The sequence below is a fragment of the Leptonotus elevatus genome, chromosome 4, assembly GCF_054856555.1.
Source record: "Leptonotus elevatus isolate MCC_2025b chromosome 4, RoL_Lele_1.0, whole genome shotgun sequence".
NCBI lineage: Eukaryota > Metazoa > Chordata > Actinopteri > Syngnathiformes > Syngnathidae > Leptonotus > Leptonotus elevatus.
Genome location: NC_141242.1, coordinates 22,634,309 through 22,648,320, shown reverse-complemented (window position 1 = coordinate 22,648,320; position 14,012 = coordinate 22,634,309). Strand labels below are relative to the sequence as shown.

General features: G+C 39.5%; 1 protein-coding gene across 5 annotated transcripts in view; it reads left to right on the top strand.

The window, feature by feature from the left end:
• The window catches only part of LOC147176045 (F-actin-monooxygenase mical2b-like), a 51,445-nt gene that overhangs the window by 35,931 nt on the left and 1,502 nt on the right, over positions 1-14,012 (top strand). For 2 of the 5 annotated variants that reach the window (XM_086073316.1, XM_086073314.1), the window contains 18 exons: positions 736-870; positions 954-1,367; positions 1,513-1,614; positions 1,745-1,837; positions 3,057-3,243; positions 3,345-3,409; positions 4,651-4,732; positions 8,582-8,698; positions 9,960-10,010; positions 10,313-10,431; positions 10,522-10,689; positions 10,785-10,984; positions 11,150-11,484; positions 11,802-11,869; positions 11,975-12,064; positions 13,189-13,282; positions 13,641-13,752; positions 13,857-13,930. In XM_086073316.1, the coding sequence (XP_085929442.1) occupies positions 736-870; positions 954-1,367; positions 1,513-1,614; positions 1,745-1,837; positions 3,057-3,243; positions 3,345-3,409; positions 4,651-4,732; positions 8,582-8,698; positions 9,960-10,010; positions 10,313-10,431; positions 10,522-10,689; positions 10,785-10,984; positions 11,150-11,484; positions 11,802-11,869; positions 11,975-12,064; positions 13,189-13,282; positions 13,641-13,752; positions 13,857-13,930 (2,506 nt within the window). The remainder of the gene's footprint in view (positions 1-735; positions 871-953; positions 1,368-1,512; positions 1,615-1,744; positions 1,838-3,056; positions 3,244-3,344; positions 3,410-4,650; positions 4,733-8,581; positions 8,699-9,959; positions 10,011-10,312; positions 10,432-10,521; positions 10,690-10,784; positions 10,985-11,149; positions 11,485-11,801; positions 11,870-11,974; positions 12,065-13,188; positions 13,283-13,640; positions 13,753-13,856; positions 13,931-14,012) is intronic. The other 3 variants (XM_086073315.1, XM_086073317.1, XM_086073318.1) reach the window with 3 other exon arrangements.

Sequence of the window (14,012 nt, the reverse complement as noted above, 5' to 3'; positions counted from 1 at the left end):
ACTACTAATAGTCGTTTGCTACGGAAGTGTATTGCATTCACTTGGGGGGAAACTCCTGTTTTTCTGACAATTTTTTTTGGGGGGGGGGGGGGGGCTTTGTTTTTGGGGTTTTTTTTGAGTAAATATTCAGAAAAACGGGAAAAAAATCTTCAGAAAAACGGGGTGCGGGGTTGGGGTGCTGGAACTGGAAAAATAATTATTAGTAGTAATTTTGTACTTTTTTTTTTTTTTTACTTTTTTTGAACCTCTGAGCTCCAAGTGACTTGTTGCAGACTTGCTAATAGCGGAAGCGGACACTTTCCCGCATAACGCCAACTGGCCTTAGTTAATTAGTAACACACACAGTATTATTAATGTTTTAGTGTAAGGTATTCAGAAAAACAGAAAAAAAAATCCCAAAAAACAGAAGAAAAAAATACAACGGGGGGAAATTACTCAGAAAAACAGAAAAAAAATATTCAGGAAAAACAGGGAAAATATATTTTTTAATGGAAAAAATACTCAGTAAAACAGAAAAAAAAAAGATTCGGAAAAACAGATAATAAAAAAAAAAATACTCAAAAAACAAAAGCTCCCCCCAAAAAATTGTCAGAAAAACAGGAGGGGTTTTTTTTCCAAGTGAATGCAATACGCTTCCGTAGTTTGCTTATTAGTAGCAAATTTAAAATTTAAAATCTCCTTAAATGTTTTTCCTTGCTCTGGGTAATTTCTGCTTCTTGTTGGTCCATCCTGCAGAATAAATCTGAGAGGTTGTCTACTCGACAGTTAGCACAAAAGACTATAAAGGAAAGAGCTGTCCTCCTTTCGACTTTGTTTACTGGCTCCAACAAACCTACTCCCGCTCATTTTTCCTCCCTTCCTCAAGGACAGGTTCTGCTCATTGTTGAGTTTGTAGATGTTCATTTCTTGTTGTCCTTTTTCTGCTTCATCTTTAACTTCTGACTCTTCCCTAGGTTGAACTATCTACCTCTATCCCTCCTACTCCCCCATCTAAAAGCACCAAAATCTACCCTGTGGTCCACCCTGTTCCTGACCCCACTGCCCAGGCTGGTTTCTTTAACCCACTTCACAAGAATGAATCCCCCTCTCCCTCCATTCATGCTGACTCTGAAGGTTCACAGCAAACCTGTCATGTGGATTCCTTGTCTAATGACAGCAAAGTCCCCACTGAAATATCTGATTCTTATGCAAGCCAGGATGCCGCATCTCCTCTCCTTAAAATTAGCTTTGCTTCCGGTCCAGATTTTGCGCCATTAAAGGAACATACAGGGACAGAATACAGGCCTCAGGGCAGTCTTGAAACTCAACAAATCCACAAAACTTCTCATGCAGCATCAAAGAGCCACAAAGATGGTTTAGATGCTAAGGTAACAGATGCCTGCCATTAGCCTGACATAACAGCAGCATGCATGGCATGGCGCAACTTTGTGCATGCTTAGATTGCAATTATGAAACTACGGATCAATAAAGAACATTTTAATAGGTTGCTCTTCCCTTTGCCTTATGTCTTAGTCCAGTGGAAGTTATGGTCCTCAAGACCCAAAAGGAATCGTTCGAAAATCAGTCATTCGCTCTGAGAGCTGTCCAACTGGAGCGCCAAACTACAGTAAAGAGGTACCAGTTAATAACCCAGCCTAAATCCAGGTTTGGTAAGGGAAAGGACATCTATTCTCTTTCTGACTTTGTTTTGTGAATGTTCTGCTCCCGTCTGCTGTCCTTTCATGTTTGTTGGTGTCAATATTAGCGTACAGTTGGAAAGGTGTCATCAACCATAGATGCTAAAGCCCAAATACTAGCCATCCTCTATGAGACAGATCACAGGCCCAGTGCTGCTACGGTAAGATGTGTGTTTTGGTATTGCAGGGAGAAATCTAACCGTCAAGTTCATGGCCTTTTCTGCACTTTTGTTGGAAAAGCTATACATTTGCATAATGCAAAATATATTGAGCATTTCTGCGTTGTGCATGCTATTGCATATAACTATAAGATAAGTGCCTTGAACAAAACATACCTCTGTGAAAGCGTCTTCTAATCACTGCATCACTTTATGCTCACTTAACATGGTTGATAGTGTCTTGGTTATGCACTTGGGCTTGATGAAACATTCCTAACACTCCTCACATAGAATGACAGTTGGATGCAGCGTGATACACAATATGTTGAAACAATAATAAAGACAAAAACGGAATAGCAGAATGACAATTAGTAGTGCACTGGCCTTGAGATGAGGCAGAACGATGACTCATTTGATTAACACTAGACATGCCAAATGGCGTGCCAGAATTGTTTTTCTAGCGCTGGATTGAAAAAAATATCAATTTTGGAGTTTGCAGAGGTATAGCACTGCACTGTATTTTACTTAAAGAAGAAACTACTATTTTTCTTGCCTTACTTAGGAGCTTGAGAGTATCAAAATATAAGATGCAGTGCAAGTCTGCACCACTGCAATAATACAAGTTGTGCAATTAATAAGACATCATAATGTAAGGACATAATGTTGTGGCAGGTTGGTGTATGTAAGTACATGCAATCAGAATTTTGAAGAAGGTTGCCTGCTGGGATCCCAGTCTGTGGTGTTCATTCCCTTCCTTCCTTCCTTTCTTTCCCCTTCCTTCCCTTCTTTCTTCCTTCTTTCCCCTTCCTTCCTTCCTAATCCATCTTTTAACTAATGCCATTCATTTCACAAGTATTGCAATTTAGTACAACTCGAATGCTGGCTTTGTTGTGGTGTGATCTGCCATGACCTGTGGGTTCATTCGAATGAACAATCTTTGGTTTTTAGTCAATTGACTTTTGGCTCAATTTAGGTTTACATATTCTGAGAAAAAAAATCCCAGAATTATAAAACAATGCTCTTTCTTACTCTTTCAATGTTGATTTTCTAGATAAGTTTTTAATCCACTGGTGTGAATTAAAGTTCATGGCAAATGTGAATGTTCCCATTTTCTGTGTTAAATTTTTGGAATAATATTTTCAGGTATTTGTTGGAATAAAAGAAAAGTCATGTCAAGATAGTTGCACTAACGTTGTCCGTCTGCGTCTTATCCTTTTCTTAGTGTGTGGGACGCAAGGAATTCCACTGTGGACTTGGGGGCAGTGATATCTGCCACTTCTGCTTTAAGCGGGTATACGTAATGGAGAGACTGAGCGCTGAAGGCTACTTCTTCCACCGAGAGTGTTTCCGCTGTGACGTCTGTAAATGCACCCTCAGACTGGGCAGCCACACCTTCAACTCATATGAGGGTATGCTTGAGTTGAGTCACTGTCAAGATGTACCATTTCATCTTGAAATTATTGCCTGTTTAGTGAACTACTTTTATTTGTCAATGTTTGTATTCTTCCAGCAAAGTTCTACTGTAAGATGCATTATGCCCAATACCAATCCAGTACGCACTTCAGGAAAAGAAAGGTAAATACTACTGTAACATCAAACATTCACAATATTTTCAAGAAATTAGACCATTTAACACTAAGGGCCCTTTTGTCGTGCCCAACACAAGTTTGGCACAAAGCGCTGCCTAACTGTGTGCATGGGTAGAGTTTTCTTTCTTGTGGCATTCTTGCAGACGCTCACAGTTAGAAGCGGGCGTTTGCGCCATTGTGAGCGTGAACAGCCGACTTGCTTCCTGGCCAATGGAAGTGGCTCCTCTCATTCCCTTGAAATTTTTTAGCAGGAAAGGCGCACGGTCAGCATGGTGAGAGCAGAAACTGACTCACCCGAGTCCATGTAGGAGATTGACGCACATAATGTATGTTTATAAGGAATTGCAAGATCTCCATTTGCAATCATAGATCACCGCTGTGAAGTGGGAACTTGGAAGGCCGTCTTCCACCCTGATTGTTTGTGTCCATGTATCACCCGACCCCCACATACTGTAGATGTGCCGTGGCCATTGGGTGATTTTAAAAGGGGTGGGCAATTCCGGTCCTCGAGGGCCGGTGTCCTGCAGGTTTTAGAGGTTTCCGTCCTGATTCCAATGACAGGGTTGTTATCAGGCTTATGCAGAGCTTGCTGAAGAGCTGATCATATGAATCAATTGTGTTGAACGGAAACATCCAAAACCTGTCCTCAGGCCCTTGAGGACCGACAACATGAGATCACCCTCCCCCGCGCCATGCTCTCGTCATTCACCGGGCTCATTCAAGAGTTTTGATCGTCCCTTTAGGAATGCTGCGGAGGCTTACCTTGCTTTCTTTCTTGAGTTTCACATTGCTCAGCAGAGAGCCAGCCGCCATTCTACGTCACTACGCACCGAATGCGTTGTGACGTAAATAAAAAATGGCGGCGTGCGTCCAGATAAAGTTTCTATAATATGTTTTAAACTCAAAATGTTTTTTGAAAATAGTTATGTTGGTAACAACCAAATAAATAATATAGAGCAAACCTGTCATGACAGTCGGGTTTCCTTTTAATGACCACCATACACCCCAATCAAGGTTCATATGGCCCCATGCAAGATATATATTTTTTAGTATGCTGCACCACAGATTTCTGTCAATTTTTCCAAATTGGTGTGAGCAAGCTATGAACACAAATAAGTGACACCACCTAGAGATGAGGGACAATTTGAGCAACTCACAAAGTTCTGAATACACTAACATAGTTATTGTCCTGCATATGTAATGCCGTTTGTCATTTGATCTGTGCAGGATGACCACAACCGTGTCACAGCCATGGTGCTAGACAAGGAGAGAAACCCAGTGACAAGCGGCATCCAGACGCACCCTCCAGGTACCCTGGTTTCCTTGCTTAGGCGAGGCCTAAGTTGGCCGAGGCATGCCAGCCGGGCTGTGTGTGTGATTCCTGGACGTCTTTTGGGCAGTGTGCGTGAGTCTTTGGCAGCTGTGGGCACCCATGTCAGAAGCTACTCACATGACTATGTGTTCCTATATGAGTTGCTGAGCATGGGCTGTTCGCTGCTCTGCGTAATGCACGAGCTGCTTGGACAGATCAGCCAAGAGCCTCAGCTAGCTCGGCAGCAGCTCATCGGCCTCTAGGCTACCATTCTGAGCTGAGGAAATAGTCAAGGGCTCTGTTTCACATATGAGACAGAGTGAGCTCTATTTGGAGTTTTCTAGTGTTATCTTTAACATTGTATTCAAAGTGCCCTATTGGATATATTATTGAAGGCCAAGGTGATTTTAATAGGCAAGGTACACCTCACCAATATTTAGTTGTATGCAACTTGATGCCTTTTTAAGCCTACTATGAAAAAGCACATTGCGCTGTATGGATGTTGTAAAGAGCTGAAAGCATGTGTGACGCAAATTTGCTCATTCAAGGCTGCTTCCACTAAAAACATCACTATACAACTGTGAATGATTGCCTAACCTTGTTGATAATGAATCACAATTGAGCACAATGTGCAGCTGAGTAGAGATATCTAAAAAGTCTAACTTTTGTTAATGCAGCATTGAATTGCAAGTTGCAGAGGTGGGCATTCCATAAATATTGACAGAAGGTTCGTCAATGACAGACGTCCGTTTTGTTGACATTTAACGAATGACCGGAAACTTGGAATAATTGACGGACTAAGCATTGATGGAAGTGAGTTTTCAGACTGTGCCCATGAAATTTACTGTCGGTCATAAAATTGCACCTGTAATTAAGCAATGAAGGAATCCCGGTTAAAATAACGTTGACAGATTGACCGATTGATGATTACAGTTTGGTTCGGCTTGAAATATTGACAGATTGACGATGACGGTAGGATGTCTCGACTGTTGATTGCTGAATGATGGACGCTCAAAATTCATTGACGTGCCCACCTCTGGCAACTTGCAAGTAACCTGAAACAGGCTCCTGAATCTAACTTTCAGAATGCGTCGGATGCTTTTGAATTAATTATAAGAATTGAATACACAGGAATTCCACTTGCCATGTTGCCTGCTGCACTATGACTGCAATGGAAGAGCCAAAACAATGTTTTGTTATGCTTAATAGTTTAATTTGTGACTGTTTTGTTGTTTCACTTCACTTTTTCTCTTTGGTTTAAAATCAGTGTACTCTTACAAAATGAAATTCGGCTACATTTGCACTGGGACACCGTTGATAGAAATCTAGAAAATGTGTGAAACAAACCGGTATGTATTTGTTAAGCTTTTTTTTCTTTTTTTTAAATTCTAAAGCACTTTGGTTTTTATTATTTTGCTAAAGGGCAACAAAATAAAAATAAAATTAACTGCTACTATTTTTATTTATTTTTTTGCTTGGAACAAGACGAAATAATTTAAATTTTGACTGATAACATTTTGCTGGTTCGAGTTTGTCAAAATCCAATTCTTTTTTTCAGCTCCTTTTCTGCACTTAAATCTGTTCTGTCCCACTCTTCTAAGATTGTTTATCTTGTTTTTCCTCACTTCATTCACTTCATTATGTTCAGCCTTTTTAACATTTGCAAAGCACAACCTCCGATTGATGCAAGAACGGTGACAATTGGCCATTGTCTATAAATAATGTCTTAATACTTTAGAGGTCATGACACAATGTACATACTGCTAAATTTCTTCCTACTTTCCCAGTGTAATAATTGTGGGACGCACAGATGAAACTTTTTATTGGACATATCCATATAATAGTCACTGTTTGTGCTCCACGGCAGTCATAACATCAATGTGACCTTACTAACCCTCGTGCTTAGCAGTTGCTCACCAATACCAACACGCTTTCTGCCTGCCTCAGTTGATGCATCGTCAACCATCCTTCTCTTCAGGCTAGTTTGACAGTAATGTGTCTGTCCACATCTGTGTGTGGTTCCCTCTGTTACAGAAGAAGACCTCCCCCGTTCAGAACCCCTCTCCAGATCTCTCTCATGTACCTGCTAGAATTTGTCAGAGATAAGCTGCCCAATAGTTGCTCTCCCCCCCCCACCCCCCCAGCGTTAGGTGTTTAACACGATGCAATGAATATACAAAATGAACACAAGTTTTTTACTCGTGATCACTACCGGTAAATTAAAATTGTGTTGTTTTTGTGTGTGTTTTTAATTTCACCCATAACCATAGACTTAGTTGCAAAATAAACATTACTTGCGAAAAATAATTTTATAATTACAATAGAAAACTTGTTTCATTCACAAAGTTGAGTTTTTTGAGGAATAATGAGCAAACTCAAACTGTTGTAATTAAAGCAACAAGTATTTATTTTAGGGTATGCCGTACAGTCAACTTGTCAACTTCCAATTGTTTTATATTTATCCCTTAGCATGCTTACCGGTACGCTATTTTTCAGTTGAATTTGAAAGGTCTAGGTTTTCAAATTGTCTGCATTTATTTCAGTTTTATATTCAAGAAAAACTTGATCATTTAACAAGTTGTGTTCACTTTCTATATCCAATGAGTATTAATTGTCAGCGCTGCTGTAAGTATAGGGCTCGATGCAGTCTACTAGCCTTTTTATTTCATTTCCTTATTCACAATCACTGTAAAGAATGCATAATCTATTATATTTATGCAATGTAAATATAACTACAAATAAATACGATTGGTAACAATTGTTTTGTGCTTTTTTTTGTTAGCGCGATTGCATTGCATAACTTAAAATTGGAGTAGTGACCTATTTTTGTCCTTTCCATACCTATTAACCACACAGTTAACTGCATTATTCACACCCATCTGTCAAGAATATCCTCTGTCTGCCTTTGTGCTTAGTTGACCTAACATCACCTATTTGTCATAGTTGTTTGTCAGTCCGAGTCTACAACACATTGGGAACTGAAAGGACAGAAAAAGAAGAGCTCAGTACAGTCAAAGGCCTTAAATTCGACTGTAGTATACCCAATTGAGTTTGATAACTGAGCAAAGCTGAAGTGAATTGCGTCTCCTATCAACTTCTACTGGACTGTTTCTGGACTTTCTCAAGTCTTTTCCTTTGGGTGGTGATGCTGTTTCACATGTTCAACACTTCACACGTGACTCTTATTAACCACTTCTTACAAACCTGTAGCCAATCTAAGTGGGAACATCAATCTATAAAAGTAAGTCAACTCCACTACAAAATTATTGGGCCTTGTTTTTGTGTGTTGTTTTTTTTTGCTGTAGACTGAAAACATTGGAGTTTGGAAACCTCTAAAACATTAGTATATTATTATACAAGTTGTGTATCAAATACAGCTATAAAATGCCTTTAAAAAATGTTAGTTTAAAAAATGTTTCCCCCTTGTTTCATTCATATTTTCATGTCAAACTCAAATTTAGTCTACTAAAGGAATTGGCCCCACTGTTTCAATACTTTGTTTGATTAAGTCGAACCATCTTTGGAAAAATACTATATAACGTTGACATCCTTTAATGTCAGTATGGATAGTATGTTCATGTTGTATTATAACTTTAGTGTGACGTGGTAGTATCAGTAGTTGGCAAAGCGTTTTAGCCAACATTAGACTAGAAACTGAATTTGTATTTTCTTTTCCCCTTGCATTATAAGGCTATGTACTTGTTGGCAAGCTTAAAATTGAAACATTAAATGGGTATTCGTTTTTTTCATTGAGACTGTGTACTGCTTAGTTTATCCTTACTGTACTTTGGACTTTAGTGACAGTTTTTACTTAGTGTTGTTGTTTTTTTATTATTAATTTTCCAGACAGGTCATCTAACATGCATGCAGATAGATGTTTGACAGATGATCCTGGGGAGACAGACATGGCTGTGGAAACCCTCATTGTGCCCACCACAGAAAAGTCTGCAGAGGTTGCTGAAGGTATGGTTTTCAGTCCAAGATTTAGATCATATATATACAGTACTGTATTGAGACTCAGTTTCAATACCATGAACGTTGGTGCAATTTGAATGAGATCTAGAACTGTATGAAGTTATGAACACTGTCTTCACCAGGATAATAGTCAGTTGTGCTTGCTACCGCCTGAGAGGTGTTAAATTTCCTTCTTTTGTGTTTGTATAAAGCCTCGAGATCTCAATATGGCTAACAATCTCTCTTTTTTGCCCCCAACTATGGTGAAGTGATGACATTTTACTCAAATTTAATGTCACTGAAAATATGGTATTATTGACCACAGCCTATTGTTTGTTTGTTTTCCTTGGTATGATTTTTCCACATTCCGTGGTCGTCTGCAACCATGCATTTCTACTTGAGCAATATGTTTTACTTGTAGTTTGCTATAGTGCAGAACAGTATTGCATCCTACTCAGTAGTTATGCCTAATTTGATACAACTACACTGAATCTAATTAGATCAAGTGGTAATAATGTTAATGTGTAAATACAGTTTATCCTTCCTTTATTTTCTCCCAAAATTCCCGTTTTGAATTATATGCTGTAGCTAGCTTGCTGTTAATTACTTCAAGCAATCATCTCTGGTAACTCCCATCGAAAGGCGGATGAACCTGTCTCTGACAATGCTTTTTCAAACCCGTCTGTGTTTTAAACATTTTTTTATTTTATTTTATTAATGTTAAACTGATCCAACAGTTCTTTGCTCTTTCATCTATAACCGCTTCAAATAACAAACAAAAGATTTGCTAAATTGTCATGACTGTATTATTGTTAATGTTTATACTATGTGTTCTCTAAACGCTTTGTGACAGCTGCGGCTGTTAGAAGGCGCTATGAGGTAGATGCCACGGAATTTTGACTTCCGGGTTTCACACATCAGTGTCGTTTCCGGCCACTGAGGGTCGCGTTCCAACACTCGCACCCCCACCCCTGCGCCCCCTAACCGCACGCTCCTGCCAATGGCGTTTCAACTCTCTGAAATGCTTCGGACAACTGAGACAGACACACTGCACACTTAGACCCGTCGACGGGAACGCGCAACTGAGGGGCACAAAGGCGGAAGTGCAAGAACTCGGACGCGGCCCACATGTCGCCAACAGAAAACGAAAACAAAGCTGATGTGTGAAGACCAGGAAGTCGGAAGTCCCGCCTCCACCGTGGCATATACCCCATATAAATAAAGATGACTTGACTTTTTGTCTTTTGATTGTTTCCCCAAATTTATGCAGGTCACTGTAAGACCAAACACAGTAATCGTTGGAAACAAAGAATCAGAGCAAGTGAGTAATCTTCGCCATAGCTTAACTTTTCTCTTTTAAATGCATCTTCATGTGACTTGAACATTGTTTGAAGTGTATAAGGTTAAGCAATGTCAAATTAAAATGGAAAATAACAAGAAAAAACTTAAAAGGAAAAAAAAAACTAAACTAAATTAATCTCATCAACAAATGCCCCAATATTTGGAAAAAAAAATGTTTGGGTTAATGGCTCGATCTAACCAGAGAACTGAATCCCCATACTGGCCAAACACTAATTTGATACTGATAATTGTTCGTAAACATAATTTTCTCATCTCTCCCAGCATTCCCATTGATATTTGTCAAAAACTTCCGAGGCTGGCGACGGGACAAAGAAGGACCGGAGACTGTTCCTGAAGCAGACTCTGACTTTGAGGAGATCGAGTTGGCTGAAAAACAAATGGTACGTTCAGTGATTTTTTTTTTCCCCTCTATGTTGCCAACTGTTACATATTTTATGAATAAATAATACTAATTGGTTTTCTTTACTCAGACCCATGAAGGCGAGTCATCTGGTGATCCCAAACATCTCTCGACCAGCCCAAAGAAACGCTTGATTTTATCTATTAATGAGAAAGAGAGACTCTTGAGCTGGGACATGCGGGGCACTCCAGAGGAAACTTCAATTACTACAGCCACCAAGACCACAAAGCAACACCAGGTAGAGACATCACTATCTCTCTCTTTGTATAATGCGATAGTCCAACGAGAACTAAGAGAAATAAATTTCACCTCATAATGACCTGTGTTACCCAGACCCCTCTGATGTTTTATCAGGTCCAAGCAGAGACAGAAGCAGATAAGCCTCAGGCAGACTCCGGCCAGCATCGAAGAGCAACCGAAAGCCAATTTGCCTCTGCCTCTTCCCTCTCAGCATTCCAGCTTATTGCCAACGCCTTCAGGAGGAGATTTAGTGTGACCAATTCCTCCAGCAGCTCCAACACAGCCCCCACAATGTTTGTAAAGACATAATTATGTGCTGCTCTTGTTATACAGATTGTACTGGAAACCTTATCAAGTGTCTCCTTCAAATGTTTGATGATGTCATTATCTATTTCTGTGATGAACAGCAGATAAGTATGTTTCACGCTGCATTTTAGTTTATCTTTCCATTTCACCAGGAGGTCCAAACATGACGGCCAACGCAGACGCAGGCCTATGTCGGAGGGAGAGTTAAATTTGACCTCTCCTGAACCAGAGTCATCCAATGAGAAGAAAGCTAGAAACCATGAGGTCGGGCCGGACCTGCCGTCTATGCTGCAGCAAGTCTCCCTGAAGGGCCGCAGAGACTCTGGAAGGGTCTTCACTGATGACGCGCCATCATCACTGCCCAACAGGAAGGTTACCCTTTTCTCCTCCCTGAGGCTCAGGAAGAGGGAGCCATCAGAGAGTGACGGGAAGGACCAGGAGCTCCAAAAGGAAATCAGGATGATCCTTGCCAACCTGAGAAACAAAGGTCAGTGTTGTGATTTATCAAACATGAGATAATTAACAATTATGTGATGGGCATACATTTTCGGCAAGTGCTTTATGACACGAAGCCTAAAAAAATACACAGACTGAGGCTAAGCACTGACTGAAGCAGGTTTACATCCGTCGATCCGGGTCAATACAGACGGTCCTCGTCAGTCCATGTATTTTTACGAGGCTTCATGTGTTAAAGCACTCCCCGAAAATGCAGAAGGTGACAAAGAGAAGACTCTTACATTAATTGTTTTTTTCATGCCTAAGTGTTAGTTTCTTAGCAACGTAAAGTATATGTTTTTTGTCTAGCTGCGAGTCAGCAGAGTCTGGAGAAACCCTGTTCAACTGATGACGAATGTGAATCAACTAATTTCAGGGTTTGTACACTTTTATGTAGATTATGTACAGTGCACTTGTGTGTGTGTGTGTTAGCGTTTCAATGTGTGTATGTTTTATTCCGTGTTGAATGCTTGTGGTCACAGGTGTCCTCAGAAAGACGACTGAAGAAGCAAGAAAAGACAGCGGCCCTGCAGGCCAAACAAGAACAGTTAAAGAGGTTGCATAGAGCTCAGGTACTATTGTTTTTTACTCGTGCTTCTAGTACCTACTTCTCTTTAGCAGCTGTAGAATATCTGTTATTATTTTCCCCCTATTTTTTTGTGCAATTCTGATTTTTAATCAGCACACTTTTCATCTGAATTAGTGCTGTCAAAGTTAAAGCGTTAACTCATTGATTAATCACAAAAAATATCGCATTAATCATGTATTCACATAGATTAAGCACACTATTAGTTTTGAGCGCAGATGATCCTTTAGCTTGACAACAGATGGTTATGTTAAATGTAATGTAGCACAGCTTGTTTGAGCAATAAGCAGAACTACATGCATTAAAGTAAAGCATTTAGCTCATTCACTGCCAGCCATTTTCACTGACGCAGCCCCCTTCGCTCCCAGCTGTTTTACTGGATTTTGACTGCTTTTGCAATGCCCACAGAATTTTGTGTTCTATTGCTATAAAAAACATGGAACCTACCAAAAAAAGATTGGAGTCTCTTTTTTTCATCAGGGAAAAAAAAAGTTGATTTCTAAGTATATTGTAGTAGTAGTAAAGTATATGTCTATAAATTATATAATTGCAGCAATTACCATTAGAATATAGCTAAGTTGCATCATTATTCACAAATTTCGAATTGTGAATAAATGAGCTTTTTTGCAACATGGCCCTGGTTGATCTCTTTTGCGCTGCTGGCCGTTTGTGTAATAACTCATTTCTTCAACCGTTCTTTGCAGTTGAGAGGCTGCATCAAAGCCTTCTGTATCTGTATTTTGTGTCTTTGGGACACTTAAAACATTTAAAGTGCAATGTATTTATAAATTTTTGGGCGCAAATGAGTTAATAAATGTTTGCGTATGACGTTCAGAGTATTTTTTCATGTCAACATATTGGGGTCCTTTTTTCATTTTAAATTATGCAAGTAATTAACTAACCCTTAGAAAAAGAAGAAGATGAGTGTGCAGTTGATCAAAATGTTGAAGACGTCTTCATAACAAAAAAATGTTGATTAAAAAAGCCTTTTGAATTAAGTGTTAATCATGATTAATCAAAATTCTAAGATGTGATTAATCTGATTTAACAAAAAATAATAATCGCTTGACAGCTCTAGTCTGAATGCAATGTGTTTGGTGACTCATTTAGGTGATTCAGCGACAACTAGAGGAGGTTGGAGAGAAACAAAGAGACCTGGAGGAGAGAGGAGTGGCTATAGAAAAGGTTTTAAGAGGAGAAACAGGTACTAAACTAGATGCAGATACAGTAAGGACCTGAAAAAAGGTAGATCGTCCTGTGAAAAACACTTGTGCTCCACTGTACAGTGTGTCTTTGACAATGAGTTTAAAATTTGATCTCACTGTGGGTGTGTTTGTATCAGTATATGGTTGAGATTTGGTTATAATAGAAAGTTATGAAATGACCTACAGTAGAAATATTTAATCTGACTTTCTCTCAGCCCTCTCAGTTTTCTAAAATATGTTGTCTGAGCTTCCCGTTTCATCTGCAATCGCCTTGTTTACCTTCTTTTAATCCCCTTGTAACTGCCGCACTGTCAATACCTAGTGTTTTAACCTTTGCTTTTGTCTCCCCACTCCAAGGAGCTGACAGTCAGACAAATGATGGCGAACATGCCCAACTATATCAATCCTGGTTTGAACTAGTTTTGGAGAAGAACAGACTAGTACGATATGAGTCTGATCTCATGATCTTGTAAGTGACATCTGACTGAGAAACATGAAAGCATCAAGTCCAGTTTGTCACTGGTGATGCACTTTCTGTCTTTGACCAGAAGATGTCACTTATTACTGTTTCAGTGCTCAGGAGCTTGAATTGGAGGACACCCAGGGCCGACTTCAGCAAGACCTTCGACGCAGGATGAGTAAAGAAGGTAAATCGCTCACACACATACACACACATATGCAGTAAGGATTCATTGAGCTGAGCTGATCATTATATATATATTTTATTTT